This window comes from Sander lucioperca, chromosome 10 (genome assembly GCF_008315115.2).
Source record: "Sander lucioperca isolate FBNREF2018 chromosome 10, SLUC_FBN_1.2, whole genome shotgun sequence".
NCBI lineage: Eukaryota > Metazoa > Chordata > Actinopteri > Perciformes > Percidae > Sander > Sander lucioperca.
The window spans coordinates 30,080,911-30,098,309 of record NC_050182.1 but is presented as its reverse complement, the minus strand read 5'-3'; the positions used below and the strand labels follow the sequence as shown (position 1 = coordinate 30,098,309).

Below are 17,399 nucleotides of genomic sequence, written 5' to 3'. Positions count from 1 at the left end.
TAATGTTGCACTATACTGCCATCTTCTGGAGTTCGTTAGCTTCTATGGTGTCCAGCATGTCAGCTTTTTCTCCTTTTCAGTCCTGTTCTTATTAGGAAATTGAAAAAGCACCTTCTGCCTTGTACACTTTCACCTCACTCGCTCCTGTTATCCCAAATCTTTCTCATTTTGGAAATGTGCAAAATGAGAAAGATTCTGGTACCTTACAATGATCACAAAAACCAGTTGGATGCTTCCCCATAATGTGATGTGTGCTGTTTAGGTTGCTGTCTGTCTCCTTGTTACTTGCTCTTTATTTTGTTCATCTACTTCTTAAATGTCTCCCTTTTATTGTGTTAGTCCAGTGATTTAGCCACTGCTGATTTACCTTTCTCCGCATGTGTTTCCCTCTTTTGATAATTTAATATTGATTTCAACAATTACTTTTTTGTCTGCCTATTTTGCCAACCTGTCTGCTCTCTCATTTTTAAGGATACCTGAATGCGCTGGGACCCAAATGAATGTTATATTCCCCCTGTCTAACCATTCTCAAATTTGTAAAGATGTCATAAAGAAGATCCTGATGACCTCTAGCTTACAGTACCTGACTTTTTGCTTGCAAGGGCCGACACAGAATCACTCAGCTATTAGGCTACAATGTTTCTGCAAATAACCTGTTTACTCCATTCTACTGCCATCAACATATAGCAAACAACTCAACTGTACATTCAAGAAATCAGATGTTCTTTTGCTAAATCCCACTTTAAAGCTAGTCACAGCAACTACACACCCTGTTGCTTCTGTTAGTGGGTCTTTTGATCCATCCGTACAAATTTGAACACTGTCTTTATACTTAATATCCCTATAATATTCATTGCATAAATATATGGTCTTATTCTTGTGTGTAAATGTAAGTAATTCCTGCTTTTCAAAATAAAAGTATTCACGATTACCTCAAATTACAAGCTTTACAACATAAAAGACCTAGTATGCTGGCCCTCCAAGAGATGAAAAATAAAATGATGCTGCACTTTTAGGAATGATTACACATCTTTGTGTTGTTAATGTGTTAAACATTGTTGTATGTCTTGTGCCACTGTTTATTTCTGCCAATCCAACATAGTACTGTGTCTGCAGAGCCCAGCGGATAACAGGACAGAAAAGATGAGGACTTTGAAACCTACCCTCTGTCCTCTTGCTCAGCATCTCAAAACCTGAATGTCTTGGATAACAAGAAAGAGTCTGTCAGGTGTGGACAGAAGCTTCTTCAAAGACCCTGCTGTTCGTATTGCACCAGCACAGCAGGGATTCAACAGTGATTGGGTTATTAATAGACCCTTTAATATCTGACCTGGAATAAGAAATATGTCAGTGCCAGACACTCAATTCATTATCTAGCAAGTTGGTTTTGTCTCCACACTACACTGTCTTATTATTCAGACACAGCTGAGTGGTTCTTGAAAAGAAAAGTATATCAAAACTTTTCATTGCCTTTACTCCACCCAAAATACTACTACGTGAGAGTATTTTTTTGTCCTGCCAGCTCAAGAAGTATGACTTAAAAGAAAAATGTATGTTGCTGATATTTTTTATGTTCATTTTAAAATCGTGCAAGGTTGATTCCTCTATCCAACACTAGTTTGCATCATTCAGCCACCGTTTTAAATTACTGCCATTCAATTTAATGAGCTCCTTAAACTATATTTTACATTTCAACAGATTAATCAACAGTCAATAATAATTTTACAGTAACATTTAAATACTGTGCTTAGTGTAGGCCTGACAAACAAGCCTTACATACTGTAAATGGTTAGAACACCTTGTCACTACATAGTCCTGCACAGGAGAAGTAATATTGGAACAGACACTGAGCAAGTATACACAGGGAACATTTTGGGACAAAGTCTATGTGTGATTTAATGTAGCCTGCCCCAACATGCTACCTTGTAACACACTAGCAACAGCAGTCAAATCTAATCGAACATTAGAGAGCTGTTCATGACTTATTCTCACCACTAGGAAAGTTGGTTCCACACATAGACTGTAAATATTAACAGTCTATGGTTCCACAGAAGCCCCTGGTGGCTGAATATAATAAGACATTAAAGTAAGATCCTTTGCAATGTCAACCATCTGCAGGACTTAATATATGAATGAATGTCTGTCAATGAATATATGGCCTAAAATGCATTTTGTTTACATCTATACTAAGATGAATGCCTGTACTGGGGAAGCTGTGTGTATTCAGGGCCTTGTAAGCTGTTGACATATATCTGCACTAAGGTCAAAGATGGCCAATACACCATAAAGGAAAAGAGACATGAGCATTAGTCAGTGATGGCTGTAGCTCTTGATATTGAGTAGAATTTAATATTACTGGACTATATTGCTGATTACTGTAAAACCCCAAGATACCTTGAGGATAATGAGTTTCCAATAAAAGGGAAGATTTAAAGACTGGTAACACTTATTTGTGGGGTTTAAAGTTAAAGAGTACAGAAATCAACAGAGTGGCTGCAACCAGCTTTATAAAAACTTTCCTGAATTGTAATTGAGCATGCAGAGATTGATTAATTGAAATGCTGTGTGGACAGCAGTAGCCTACCATGAATAAAATCTAAAAATATTAGGCATTACATTGCATGTCCACTGATAAGGAACACAGGAACCTTTCATGATGTAAGGGATCCTTCTAAATAAACGGATATTTTTACATCAAACCTGTTGTTTTTTGTTTCAAACATACTTCTTATTAAAAGTAACAACTATTTTGTATCTATGCCAATGTTGAGATAAATCAACCTTTATGTAGATGTGTTCTCCTATTAGCTGCCTTGGGGCCCTTGATGAAGCTCCAGGAAGTAGGGTAAGCCAATCAGAGGCAGAGTAGGACGGGACATTCCTTCGCCATCCTAGGAAAGGCAAATTCGCCATTCAGCTAGAATCCATACCATACCGGTTGTCCGAGACCAGTTAAACATGGAATCTGTAAGTGTAGCCACTTTTGTTGGTGTTTTACTGTTTATGTTGCAGGTTATAGCCTATTGAACTTGGACTAGAAAATGTCGCCTTTTGCATCACAACGAACTCATAGACTATTGAGTATAAGTTTTTGGTTTGTCACAACCACAGCACATGTTACAATCGAAGTCAAATATGTCCTGTGTAATCAATTTGTTTCTCTGAACAGAAAATGAGTAGGCCTACACAAATTGTAACTGTTGCCATAACTACACAAGATAAAGTCGATGTAACCTCTTTCCTGCATACAGTCCAGCACATTACATGCAACGAGGGACGTTGCCTGCCAGACCGACCCACCACCGAGACATAATGTTGGTACACAATTGTCTTTGCAGACTCTTAGGCCTCACTACAGAACTACAGGTTTGTAGCCTGACATATTACCATCACTTTTGATAAAGTTGAACGATGAGCAGTTGGGCTGAAGTACCTAATGTAACATTGATATGTGTATTGTGTCTAGTTTCATAAATTAAAAAATACAAATCTGTTACAGTTGTCCAGGCTAATGTGTCCTGCAAAGACTCTGGTGTTGGCACATCCACAACAATAAAGAGACCGTCGAAGAGACCTCGTTTGGCCATTGAGGAAGAGGAGGAGGAAGATTTATTTGAGGGCATATATCCAATGGTGGATTCAGAAAAGCTGGATCCAGCCAGTGACCCTGCAGAGTCGGTCACAGCTTTAACAGAGTCTACAGACATGCCGTGAGTTACTTGTGTGTGTGTGTGTGTGTGTGTGTGTGTGTGTGTGTGTGTGTATGTGTGTTTGTGTGTGTGTAATAGTTGCCAGTTTATTATCTGGAACAAATTCAGTCTAATTCAGCAGACTTCCTACAAAACTACATTATTGAAGGTTATAATGTTCAGTTATTGTTGAAACTTTATTTTAGACAGGTGTTGATTCAACTTTACGATCATATTGAAGGATGAAGTATGTGGTGCTGCTGAATTGTATTGTATTACACTGATTGAGGTGTTTCTGTTATTTTGTCCACTCCATCCAATAAGAGCTGGCTAAATAACAAACACCTCTCTGTATAATGCAATATGGTTCAAGATCTCCAAAAACTACCAATATTACCTTAATGGTAGGATTTAGCTAGGTGTGTGTGTATAGATAGATAGATAGATAGATAGATAGATAGATGGATTGCTGTAGAGAGCCTAAGCCATATCATAGCTCATAACATGTTGCTCTATTTTTTTTCCATTACAGTGGTGAAGCATCCATTCCCACCCATAAGATCAAGAAATACATAGTGTACGAGACCTGCATTATGGAACTGTTTGAGGTGTGTCCTGTGTGCCAGCAGGCATGTGATGTTCGAACCCGAAGGATTGGTACATTCCTATCAGTGGAACAGCTGTGCCCCCATTGTCAGTACTCCCGACACTGGAATAGCCAACCCGTTCTGGGAAGTACTCCAGCCGGGAACCTCCAGCTTTCTGCAGCAGTGTATGTCAGTGGAGCATCTTTCTTCAAACTTGAAAAGGTAAATGAAGAACACTCCTGAGTTGTTGAATATAGCATGTAATGTTGTTGAATCCGTAGCAGCTGATTTGGATCAAATTATAAGAAATTCTACTACATAAACTTTTTTTTGGTAATTTTTTTATCAATCATCAGATCTTCAAAGCAATGCAACTGCAGATTTTCCAGTATGACACCTTTTGTCGGCATGCAAAAATGTTCATCGAGCCAGCTGTTGTGAACAAGTGGAAAACATCACAGGATGTGATTCTACAGCAGCTCAGTGAAAAGGACAAAGTGATAGTTGGTGGTGACATGAAGGCTGTGTCACCAGGTACTTACATAGTATTGAGATTGTAAAGTTTGGACAGGTTTTTGATTCTGTATCAAGGATGCCATTAAAACAAATGCCACACACTACAATCAATAAGTAGCATAATACCATACAATGAGTAATGTAAAGATTGTAACAATGTATTCACAGGGGACTCTGCTAAGTTTGGTAACTACACTATGATGGACCTCAAGACCAACACTGTCGTTGATATCCAGTTGGTTCAGGTGAGTAGGAAATCAATTTTAACAAGCGTAAGGGTCACAACCGTCTGATGCGCAGTGAAGGACGGTTGCCTTCGCCAGATAGAAGATTTTTCTTTTAATGTAGCGCATTAATTAGGAACAGTAAACAGACAGTTTCAACGGAACTACTTATTAAGTGTCCTATATCACTTTTTATACCGTGGTCTGGGTGAATACTCAATTCTGATTGGCTGAAGGGTGTCCATAAAAAAGTGTCGTGTGTAAACCCTTTTTTTTAACATGTTTGTCCATGTAACACTTTTTAATAATATTATATAATGTTTGTTTTTTTTGGACAGAGAAATGAGGTAGGTGGAGGCTACAACATGGAAAAAGAAGGTCTGAAGAGGAGCCTGACATTGTTGGAGGCACGTGGTGTGACTCTGGATTGCATTGTCACCAACCATCATCCACAAATACAGAAATTCCTGAGGGAAAGCAACATCACCCATTTCTATAACGTCTCGCACATTGAGAAAGGTATATTCCCTTATGTTCATGTGCCAATGAGAGGGGAAACGCACAAAAGCATGTGTTGACTATATGGGTGAACAGTGTTACCTGTCTAATCCACACACAACAGTTGCTAAATCCAATGCATTGGGCACATATGAATATTCTGTATGATTGCACATATTGTTTGAGTAACGTGGGAACCATGTTGCATTCTTAAGGCCCGGACACACAGAGCCGATAATCGGCCGTTGGACAGTCTGGCGAGGTCAGTGACTTGAGTCTGTTCGGTGTGTTCCGTGCCGTCGTCCATCAGTTTGGCCGATTTGACATGTACAATCGGCGGGGCGGGCACTGCTGGCAGTCGGACTCAAATGACCCATCTGATTGGTAGAGTACTAACCTGGAAACGGGGAGCGGAATGAGCATGACTAGAGTCTCTCAAAATCTGACGAAAATCTTTTGAACTGACCTTTGTCGATCTGAAATGAAGACAGATTCAGCAACTGCATGGCCTATTTCTCGCTTAAAATGTTTTCAGAAATACGTTTCTGTGAACTATTTTAGTACAATATGAGATCGTATTCTGAACAAGCCGCCATGACAGTCTGTCTTTGAATTTCCGGAGAAACCAGACCCACGTGACGCGTTCGTCCAATCAGCGGCCGGTTTTCATTTTTGGGCGACAATACAGATTAGCGCCGCCTGCTGTTATAGAGACGTATTACGTCTCGTCGCTTTGGTGTGTTCCGAGGCATTTTTTGACCAATTTGGGGAGACTGATCAGCCCAACTGCCTTTTCTGCCGACGTTTGGCCGTCAGCTCTGTGTGTCTGGGCCTTTACAGTTGCAGTGTGAGACATGTAGACATTGTATGTAAACATATAAACAACTCTGATTAACAAACTGATTTTGATATGCTGCACTGCAACAAGTCCCTCAACTTGAAGTCCTACTTTGGGTTAATTTATTGAAAAGAAATGAATTTAATCTGCATTTATAGACATTTCAAAACAACTGGAGGCATTCGCCAAGATGAAGCCTGGTGAAAAACTAATGAAGTGGATGCCGAGTATCCAAAACCACATGTACTGGACTGCAGCATCATCGACCACTGGACCAGAGAGAGTGGCGAAATGGACCTCCATCCTGAACCATGTGCTGGATATCCACACTCATGAGGACCCTGTTTTCCCCAAGTGCCTGCATCCACTGCGCCAAACCAGGGACAAAAAGAAATGGATGGAAGCAGGTGTGTTGGTCATATACAAACCAAAACTCTTCTTTTAATTTATTAATAACAAATATTCTATGAAAGATTTGTAATTGTGCCTACTCATTTAATTAATAAAATAATACAGTGTTATGATGTAAAATAAACATTGTTTTCCTCCTTTTTAGGAACTCCTGCCTTCTACAAGCTAGAGAAGGTGATGACAAATAAGAGGATCTTGAAGGATGTCACAAAACTGAGCCCCCACCCCCAGACTTCATCTTTGGAGGATTTCCATCGGGCCATTCCACGTTTTGCTCCTAAAAGCGTTGTGTTTCCATTTCTTGGATTGCTGTGCAGGTATATTAAACTTTAGTTACTCAGAACTTGTGAAAATGTATGCAGTCCTTGCCATTATTTACATTTTTGATTTTCTCTTTACTGCATTTCAAGACTCTACCTGGCTGGCCTTTATTACAATGAAAATGCTGACCGGATGGCAGAGTGCAGTGCAAAACCAGTGAAGACAAAGCCCACGTTCCGTAAGTGTTCCATTTATTATCACATTTTTTTTCACCCAAAAACCTATGTAATGTAAATGTTGCATTTACTTTTGCACTTTAGTTTTATGACACTTTTAACACACAATAGAAACAGTAAAAATAAACAAATACACCTAAGAGAAAATATAAATTCTTTAAAAGTGTAACATGTCATGAGAAAATTTCAACAACACTTTCAGTCCTTGTTTTGTGACCCACATAAAAAATAAAGTACATAAACCCAATCTTTGTGTTTGTGGAACGTTGCACAGGATATGTGGATGACTTGATGGACCTCATCTTTGAGAAAGTCTTTATGGACCCGTCACCTTACCTGGATGAGGTTTTGAAGATTTCCATCCCAGAGGACATGTGTGCACAAAATGATCGGCCAGATACGGAGAAGGTCATCGTCAGTGTCCCGGTTCAATGAAGCGGCAGTCTGAACCCTACTGAGCTGTTTTGGGATCAGATACTCCCTGTGGCTATGAAGAACCAGACTGGACAATATATTCAGTGATGTAAACATCTATCTATAGGTTCAGTGAATCATTGAGACTCCCCTTTTCTATTTTTTTTTAACGCATGAGTTATCATGTTATTATCACGTTGTGACAAAACGGTACAACACTGCATAACTACTGATGAATGTGATAACAATACATACTTTGCATTGTCTGTAAAATGTCTGTGAGTTCATGTTTAATATGCACATTATGTGAGTTCATGTTTAATGTGCACACTATGTGCTGATAAAAAAAAACATACTGCATACTCTAAAACATATATGTTCTGAATTTAGGATATTATTCAACTATAACTTGGGGGTGTTAATGGTGTTGTGACCATTGTAATGTCATGCCCACCTAAGTAATGTAAAACAAGACAGCATACAATCTTACATTTTATTTTCATGAACAGCATTGGTTGTAATAATACAGTTTGATTAAACTATACTATTTTTTAAATACCAAAACATTCTGTATATTGGGCTTTAATAAGGGGATTTAAGGTAAAACTATTGGTTGGTTTTGCAATACTCATGTAATCATGCAGCTGTTATACATCGTGGCACAGTGAAAAGCCCACTTTGCTCTACCATTTAAACGAATACCTACCAGCCAGGTTCCTTTTAATGTACCATTTACTGAATTGCATATCTATAATCACACATTTGGCTAATGTGGATGTCTTAATTGACGGTTACATGACGTTAGATAATCTTGTCAAGATTGTTTTGCTCTCACAGCCACGAGGTTGCCTGCCAGCTTTGTGTCTGTTTTTTTTGGCCTGTTGTTCCTGGCGCTAACAGTTCCAACAACTTCTGTGATTGGTGGATTTGGACCAATGAATGCAAAGAGCTCTGGTGACGGTTGGGGTTATGAGGTTTTTGCGCGAAGGTGCAGATGTTGGCGGTCTACTCTGAACAGAGAAGAAGTCAAGAAGAAGGTCTGCTCTTCAACCTGAGGCACTTGACGGTGAGAACAATGCGAATGTTTAACCAGGCTTTCAGACCATTCAAACAAAGAGTTAAAGGTCAATTTGGGCACAGTTATCAGCATTATGAAGTCTGTTCAGCATCACTAAAGACAATTGTAAAGGTAGTAATTAGCGGACTTTATTGCAATGGCCGGTGTGCAGTAACGTTAAGGTAAACGTTAATGTCAAATTCAAAAGGATTTTAAAATGAATTCAAACGCTGTAACGTTACCATAGGGATAATTTGTTCCAACTGCTTACTATACACTAACGTTATAAGCCGATTCATTAATGTACAATAACGTTACACTAGCTAAGTTTGGCTGGCTGTGTAACGTTATATCTGTTTTGAGACGACCTCATGTAATTATGTAAGTTTAGCTAGCTAACTTTAGTGGTCCAGTCAGGAACTATTTTTTTCCTCCTCTTTATCGTCACTATCATATTTAATTACTTAGTGGGTTTGTTCGCCTGAGTATTTTAAGTGTTTATGTTTCATAAGGTAATGCACAGCATTTCTATTGCCCCGCCCCCGCCATTTTTATAAAACATGTTGCAGAAATGTATGTGTGCACTCTCCACCAGTGAGCACCCACAATTATCAAGTTTTTACCCCTCGACCACTCGTGATTAACTCACATCATGGTCTTGCTAGCTGGAGACCCTTCCACTGTGTGACTATCACTTGCTAATATTGAAAATATATATATATATATATATAAAATACTTCGAGTTTAAACATCAGTGAGCTGGAGAACTTGTTCTGCCTGACAAGTCATGTCATGCAACTGGTAACCTGACAGATTATAAAACGATATATTGCAGAGTATAATGTGCAACTATACAGCACCCACTGCTGTGTATATCTGAACTGAGAGAAGATGACTAATTGCATCCATGTGTCACCAAATTAAACAACATAAGTATGCCAGAAACAATGTGTGTTTTGATAACATCAGCCAGGGAAACTTTTTAAAAGGCATACTTGCATGCTTAACCGATGATCTATCAAAACATGAGCATGCTGCAAAAGTAGCATTATGTCATATGTGGACATTTAACCAAAGTGAAATTAAAGCTAAGCCAGTTTGTACAATTAGACATGAAATGCTTGATAATAATCTCGTTATTCATGTTTTCTTCTAGTTGTATCAAAGAAGCAAGAATTTCTGCTGAAATGGAAATCTGTGGAGGTAGGTGTAAACTATGCAAATTGTTATGTAGATGAGTGTCCTTGGTATGCAATAGTACATAAAAAGGTAAATTAAAAACCTTTTTATACCTTAATTTCAATGTAAGACTGAAGACTAAAACAAAAAAATGTCAGTATAACTGCTAAACCAGGAAAGCTTCTCACCAGAAGTCAACTACAGTCACGGAGAGGGTCACAGTAGCTTAATTGAAGGAGTGAATGTAGATATAACATAAGGTTTCCTCTTAGTAACATTTGCTAAGGTAAGTCACCTTTTCTCAGTCTTGTTTCTATATAGTTGGAGTGCAGTTTCAGTGTTGATTTTGACCAATGAGGTCGAGGAAGTGCTCGAAACTTCGCAAAACTAGAGCCAGGGCGAGCAGTTTTTTAAACAAGCAACACGCTGCTTAGCCTGTTCGCTAACGCACGGAGCAGGTTAGGACATACTTATTGAGAAACACTTAAACAATGTGATATTCGCTCGTCCAGTTAAGAAGATGTGCAAAGCAGCACTCATACAATACATAAAAACAGTCTTTGTTTTGCCACATCTTGTTTTGATTTCCCCTTCATTGGAAACGCAGAATGCTGCCACACAGCTGGGATTATTGTTCTCCTCTGGCCTCTCTGACAAAGCACTGACCCCTCAAAGGGCAGCAGGAGGCTGACCTCCTTTAATTACCCTCAGTCAGACAATGAATCTCAATGGAAGCATTATCTATGGATGGAAGTGAAGTATAGTAGATCAACTGGTTGATCCAAAAAATGACTTGACAAAGTTATCTGTTAATTGTTTGTTATTCATTAACTAAAAATATCTGAAATTGGTAGGACTGAGTATGAATTTGATACTTTTAAACGACCAAATTTCCTCCTTAGTATCGAGTATCAAAAAATGTCTCGTCATTAAATACCTCATCTCATCAGCATCCGTGAGCCAATAAGCATGCAGCATGCTTCTACCAAGATTTAATAATGCTGCTCATTGGCTGTCTTAATGTTACACGTCATAGAGGCACGAAGGAAAAAGCTCTACGTTACGCACAGAGGCGGGGATCACGTAGTATGAGCTGAAAAATAAATAAAAAGATTTTTGCTGTAATGTTGTAATTTCTTTTTGTTGAAATAGATTTTTTACAAAATTGGTATCGAAAAAAGTATCGTTCAGGAACTGGTATCGAAGTCGCAGTATTGGTATCGTTATCGAAATGTTTTGAACAATACCCAGCCCTAGATATTGGTATTGAACTCAAATATTGCTATGTTGTGACCATGACCTCTGACCTCACATCATCACACATCTGCAGACATCCAAGTGAAGGAGCTGAACAAGCGTACTTCCGGTCAAGCATTTGAGGTCATCTTGAGCCCCTCAACCCCAGATGCCAAGAGTGACTTTCCGTTAACCCCTCTCAAGAAAAAGGAAACATCACTGGATGAGATTAAAAGGAAACTGGAAGCGGCAGAAGAGAGACGCAAGGTATTGTCAGAAATAACATATTACTAACACAAGTGAGCAAACCAATACCACTGACTCAGCTGTAAAGCCTTGCACGTGAGTTTAGGATTCAGGTTTTTTTTTTACTGCATAAGTTCTCTTTTGTCGTTTTGTCAGAGCTACGAGGCTGAGGTGCTGAAACACTTGGCTGAGAAACGAGAGCACGAGAAGGAAGTCATCCAGAAGGCCATAGAAGAAGAATGCAACTTTAGCAAGCTGGCGAAAGAGAAACTCAATCAAAAGATGGAGGCAAACAAAGAGAATCGCACTGCAAGGATGGCAGCTCTCAATGAGAAATTCAAGGAGAAGGTAAGCTCTTAACTGCACATGGAACTATATCATGTTTAATGTTAAAATGATGAAAACGACAGTGTTGTGATGCTTCTGCTTTTAAACACTAACAGGACAAGAAGCTCGAGGAAGTGAGGAAGAACAAGGAGACAATGAAAGAAGTGGAGAATTAATTTGTTTATGATCTGGAAAGATAAGCTTTATTTTTTAAACTGGCATTTCCATGGTATTGTTTGTTGTGTCAGTTCTGATTGTGCTGTTAAATAAAAGTTGGTTACACAATGTTAGATTGGGTGTGGATATAGTACAGTCTGATTTTTCTTCGCTTGTCTTGTAGATTTCTTATCGGCAGCTGATTAAACTAGTTTTTTGGTATAAGCTATATTTTTTCATTAAGAGGCATTCTGTTGTAATAAATTGGTCCTTATACTTCATACTGTTAAAATGCATCATACAATACTGTTCTGTACTGTTGGTAATGTTGCATGTGTGGATATACTGTACGATACCAAGTTACAACCATTAAAGTCTATATTCACAATTAAATCTTTTCCTGTCGTGATGTGTCGGGTGTTGAACACATTTGCGCCTCATGAATCTTGAAGATCAAATGATTTTATTTCTGTACCACGAGATGGAAATTTACATAACTGGAATCAAAGGAGGGATACAGAGCATAGTATCCTATCCTAACACTTTGACACTGCTGACACCTAGTGGCAGTCAGGTAATCTTAGTAATAATTTTGTCAGTAAAGCAGTACTTCTCAAGGGGTCTGAAGATAAATCTGAGTGGTCATCAGATAAAAGAGAAGAAAGATTTTTTATTTTTATTGTGAAATAATAGGTCTATACATTTGAGAAGGAAACCGAATCACAGGTTAAACTGCTCACAACTCATGTCCACAGTGAAGCCATAGGATACAATTAGGGATTTTTTAAGGTGAAGTGAGATGTGCTTGAATATCTTTACCTTACCTTCTTTGTGTCTGTATTTGTACAGATATAGCCACACTCAATACACAGAATTAGTAATGATGTGCATTTCGCATTATATGGATTACTCCATTCATACCTACTTGGGTTACTTAATATTTTTTACATTTTTATAAGAAAGACTTTTTTTAAGAGACAATGTTTTGAATGAAAGGTGCTGCCAGACTCTATTGCCGTTGTCATGTTTGGCGTTGACAGTTCAGCTAAGCCTTCATTTGGACTAGAAGGGCTGGAAATCATAGTACATCATTAAAAAAAAGAATGTATTCTATCTCTGTGCTGGCAGTATCATAATCAATGTAGCCCAAGCCAACAAAACATTGCATACTGATTCTTGTGAAGTACTAAATAATTGTAATGTAAAAAAAAAAAAATCTTTAAATAAACCTGGGAAAAGATCACTCGTTAGTTTACCTGCTCATAACATACATACATATGAAACTAATAAGTGGGTTACAAGTAGACATTACTTGTGAACAGTGATACAATAATGCACAAGAAGCTAAATGGACCCAGTACTGACTGTTACAAGTTGTCAGAGTAATTACATTGTCACATATTCTTGGAATGAACGTGTCTTCGGAGGGTCTTAAATGCCCAGACGACATGGTGGCCCAAACTCAAGCGTTAGCTCTTTTACAGCTAGATACATTAATCTGTTGTACGTGTTGAGTACACAAAATGATTTTAGTCTTTGGGTATTAACAACAGATGACATTTTGCAAATACTGTATGAATGAATCCTTAAAGCAGTTAATTCCACAGATGCCATGGACCTCAGACAGATGTGAGGCACCTGCATGCCACATGAACTGCAAAGTTTTGTGTAAGTCAGAAATCTTGTCTTAAAGGTGTGTTTACACTTGCTTGCATCTTGCACAGACTTGCAGTCAGTGTCTAGCCTGCCACCCATGTTGTAAATGTCACTCAGTGACTACAAAGTGCCAAATGACATTTGTTCAATGTTGAGTACACAGCCGTTGTGTGTGTGTATGTGCGCAGCGATTTTTCTAAAAGCTGCACAACCTGTTTGATTACTGTCATTTCTAGACTGTAAAGTAAATTGGATATCAGAAAAATATGTATTTTATTAGCTAATACATTTGAATAGACACTCATATGGCATTGTCTGTTTATATTGTCATTATGGTCTCAGGATTTGATGTGGTTGAACTCCAACGGTATTACAATTTTATACTGCATCATTTAAAAGATACTGATAATTGAGCTATAGGCTCATTAAGTGAAATGTAAAATGCTTGGAAATGTTTGCACATAGATAGTAAGTCACACACAGCTGCACTCATGGATCAATGTTTTTCCTCAGCTAACATCAATAAGAAATAAAAATTGACCAACTGACAAAAGATTGTTTTACAAGTTTCTCGGCGATTCAATACTTAGTGCTCACAGTATAACAATGTTCGTAGAAGCGTATCCTATAGAAATCTACACATAGTTGGATGTGGAGGTTGGACTGAGTCTGTATTGCTATGCACACACACAAACACAAACACACAGTTCTGCACAATCCCGTCTTTGTCATGTGCTGGGAAGAAACTGCTGGACTCGTCAGCCCTGAAAGCTGCTTGTCCCATAGTGCAGTGTTCCTTTAGCAACAACACAGGAGACAATGGCTGGCTCGACTCCAAGATCTCTTTCTTAGCCTGTGCTGGATTTTTGGAATCTTGCTCATGATCATGACTTTTCCTGGCTTCACCCAGGTATTATCGGCATCAATTTAGCTCTATTCCATAATATCAATCATGCTCTGAGCTTCCGTTGAAACTCGCTCTCTGAAGTTAAGGTCTCAGGTTCAGACAGATCATCCTAGAGTGGGTGAATGCATTTATACAGTCTATGATAAATACCCAGGAGGCCAAAACATATTCAATGTTATCGTAGACGAATCCATCTCTCTTGGTGGGAATATACACTACAGGGTGGTTTGAATCGGGGAACAATGCAGATCTTTCAGAAACACTGAGTCTAACAAAGGAAACTTTGTAACTGAATGCTACACAAGGGAAAGGCCGAGGCCATAAAACTAATTTGACCACACAAGTCAAGCATGCATGCTTGTTTTGATAACTAAATGAGATGCAGTCGGTTATCACTGTAATTTGGATGTTAACTTAGAAGCCAAAACACTGACAGAGGAAAGTTGCTGAACATGATAGCATGCTTCTTTGTTTCAATACCAAGCATGAAGTATCTGACCCTTATTTGAGTATAGGGACTTTAAATTTGTATAAGTCATTTAAGTCACTGTGTTCAATTCACAATTCATTTTCTACAGGCTTTACATCCCAGTTAGTTCTCAAGGTTTTTGTATAAATGATGCATGTAAAGGAATACTATATGCAAAATTTGGAATCCCCTTCAACCTTTGAAATCCATTTGACATTTTTGTTTTCATAGACACACTGCCATATATGCAGGTGAGACATGCAATGGTGGAATGTAACTAAGTAGCCTACTCAAGTGCTGTACTTACTTTTGACATGGGCTACTTTACTTGAGTATTTCTATTTAATGCTACTCTATACTTTTACTCCACTACATTTCAGGGGAAAATATTATATTCTTTACTCCACTACTTTTATTTGACACCTTTTTTTTGGGGAGGGGGGGGAAACAACATGCAGCAAAGGGCCACAGGTTGGAGTCAAACCCTGGCCCACTGCGTCAAGGAGTAAACCTTTATAAATGGGCGCCCGCTCTACCAACTGAGCTATCCGGGCACCCATTTGACAGTTTTTGACACTCAGTTACTATTTACATTTTACATTACAAAATGTTTGATTTGCTTATATGATATGATTCAGTACTATAGTAGTATACAAAGTATCTAAAATTGGCTCCACATTGACGAATTACAAAATCAAAATACTCTTACATGTATTTGTCAGTGATAAAAACAGAATAATATAATGTTCTATAATATGTAATATGCCATTTTGAAAGGAGTCATTCTGCATTATGAATAGGTAGCCTACTAATTTTACTTTTGATACATTGAGGTGTTTTAGACTATGTTATTTCTACTTTAAGTAAAGGAACTGAGTACTTCTTCCACATGGACATATGTGCAAAAATGGAAGCAGGAATGTGTCATGTTTGAGTCTAGAATAACACCTAGTGGCATTATCAATTCAAGAAAAAGCAGCAGGCCTATATAAAGTAAACTTATTTAAATATGTATTTAAAAATAAGGCTATCATATAGTAGGCTATTCATATATTTGAGTATGACTAGAAACATTACATGACTTCTAAAAAGGTCGGTTATAGCTATACATGTTTGATAATTCAAGTCAACTATAAGATATCATGCAGTCAGGTCGGCGGTATATGTGCCAATACGGAAAACTAACCGCTATGCCAACTCCTTCATTCCCTCTGCTATAAGACTGTTAAATGAAAACACATAACTATAACAAAACTGGTTCTTGTACTCCGCTGCTCTGTTCCATCACTGGGAAGTGAATGTGAAAATGTGTGTGTGGGTCGGTGTGTGTGTGTGTGGGTGGGCGTGGGTGTGGCTGGGTGTGGGTGTGTGTAATGATTGGGTCATGTATAGAGGGTTTTCACCGACGTCACGTTCTGGGCGGTAACCTGGATGCGCGGCCATATTGGAGGCACTCGGTGTAAACAACTGAATGGAGTAATGGAGTATTGTGCACTTTGGTTACTTTAATACTTTGTCTAAACAACAGAAAAGCTCATCAAAACGCATCCAAGATGCAAAGGCATGGAAGGACTTGGACCACAAAAAAGGCGCGATATTTTGAGAAATTACAGTTTACTGGCGGTGCAGATCCCTACAAGTTGGCTCCCTCTTCTTCGATCCATGATGACCCGGTGATTCTTCCTTCAGTTGCATATCCCGATATAGTCAACTACCTGGTTTTCTCACTGAGCCCATACACAGCGGAAGACCTTAAATCCTACAAAAGTTTGGAGGCTTAGTATAACCAGATGGTGTGTGGATGGGTGAGGGAGACGCAGTACCAACATCATTGATGACCGTTGTGTTGTGAAGGCCAAAGTAAGTAATGCAATAATGTCTTTAATCAACCTAACTTTAACTGTATGATATCATTGTGATACTCAAGGTGTAGCCAAGTGACTCTCAATAGTTTTTTTTTGTTTCATTTCAAAGACCGAACAAGACAGATTTTTCCCTCGTAGATCCTGGTTGAGCTTTGCCAACCACAAGCGCCTCCTTTCCTCTGAAAACTTCTGGCATTCCTCTCCCTGGTTTTTAATAACTTTTGGAAGTCGATAATATTCCAAATGTTTTTCTCGGTCTGACCTATTGGTACAACCTAAAACACGGCAATAATTAACCATTTTCCTTGACGCCATTCGGGATCTACTTCAATGCCTGTGCTTTGTTGTGATGCAGAGTACCTCCAAAGCCCGTCTACGGAAAGCCGTTCCACTCCCTATTTAGCCCCATTGTACCTACTTTGGTTGCAGTTCCACCAGAGTTCCACTGGGGGTGATCACGGTCCAGTGCAAAATAAATGGGACCCTATGGAGCTAGACGGCTAAATTTGTCTCTTTCGCCTGATTGTCGTTGAGAAATCTCAGATTTGATTGTAGTTTTTGCAAGTTCAACATGGATTATAGGTCAAAAGTTGAATGAACGAGTACTTATGCCATTTGTTACAGGTT

General features: G+C 38.6%; 2 protein-coding genes and 1 long non-coding RNA gene across 3 annotated transcripts; 2 read left to right on the top strand and 1 right to left on the bottom strand.

Annotated features, from left to right (window-relative positions):
- The first annotated feature begins 2,930 nt into the window (after window positions 1-2,930).
- Window positions 2,931-8,017, top strand: LOC116049266. Its single transcript, XM_031298773.2, has 11 exons — window positions 2,931-2,967; window positions 3,252-3,366; window positions 3,500-3,710; window positions 4,222-4,498; window positions 4,633-4,810; window positions 4,961-5,037; window positions 5,355-5,535; window positions 6,511-6,759; window positions 6,909-7,080; window positions 7,174-7,262; window positions 7,535-8,017. Exons 1-11 carry the CDS (start codon window positions 2,959-2,961, stop codon window positions 7,693-7,695), a joined length of 1,719 nt encoding a protein of 572 aa, XP_031154633.2. The 5' UTR covers window positions 2,931-2,958; the 3' UTR covers window positions 7,696-8,017.
- On the bottom strand, window positions 6,628-8,468 carry LOC118496152. Its single transcript, XR_004898639.1, has 3 exons — window positions 8,381-8,468; window positions 7,597-7,741; window positions 6,628-6,719 (listed from the first exon to the last, which is right to left on the bottom strand). It is a non-coding gene; the product is annotated as an uncharacterized LOC118496152 (long non-coding RNA).
- Window positions 8,469-8,504: 36 nt separating this feature from the next.
- Window positions 8,505-12,265, top strand: stmn1b (stathmin 1b). The gene is made up of 5 exons (XM_031298774.2): window positions 8,505-8,740; window positions 9,888-9,934; window positions 11,241-11,413; window positions 11,549-11,740; window positions 11,836-12,265. The coding sequence occupies exons 2-5, from the start codon at window positions 9,919-9,921 to the stop codon at window positions 11,893-11,895; spliced, it is 441 nt and encodes a 146-aa protein (XP_031154634.1). The 5' UTR covers window positions 8,505-8,740; window positions 9,888-9,918; the 3' UTR covers window positions 11,896-12,265.
- Window positions 12,266-17,399: the final 5,134 nt, after the last annotated feature.

Bases quoted from the DNA above. Each gene is read 5' to 3' on its own strand.
- LOC116049266 (XM_031298773.2), top strand. The intron at 5,536-6,510 runs GTATATTCCCTT...CTGCATTTATAG, and splicing joins CGTCTCGCACATTGAGAAAG to ACATTTCAAAACAACTGGAG. The intron at 7,263-7,534 runs GTAAGTGTTCCA...AACGTTGCACAG, and splicing joins GAAGACAAAGCCCACGTTCC to GATATGTGGATGACTTGATG.
- stmn1b (XM_031298774.2), top strand. The intron at 11,414-11,548 runs GTATTGTCAGAA...TCGTTTTGTCAG, and splicing joins CGGCAGAAGAGAGACGCAAG to AGCTACGAGGCTGAGGTGCT. The intron at 11,741-11,835 runs GTAAGCTCTTAA...AAACACTAACAG, and splicing joins ATGAGAAATTCAAGGAGAAG to GACAAGAAGCTCGAGGAAGT.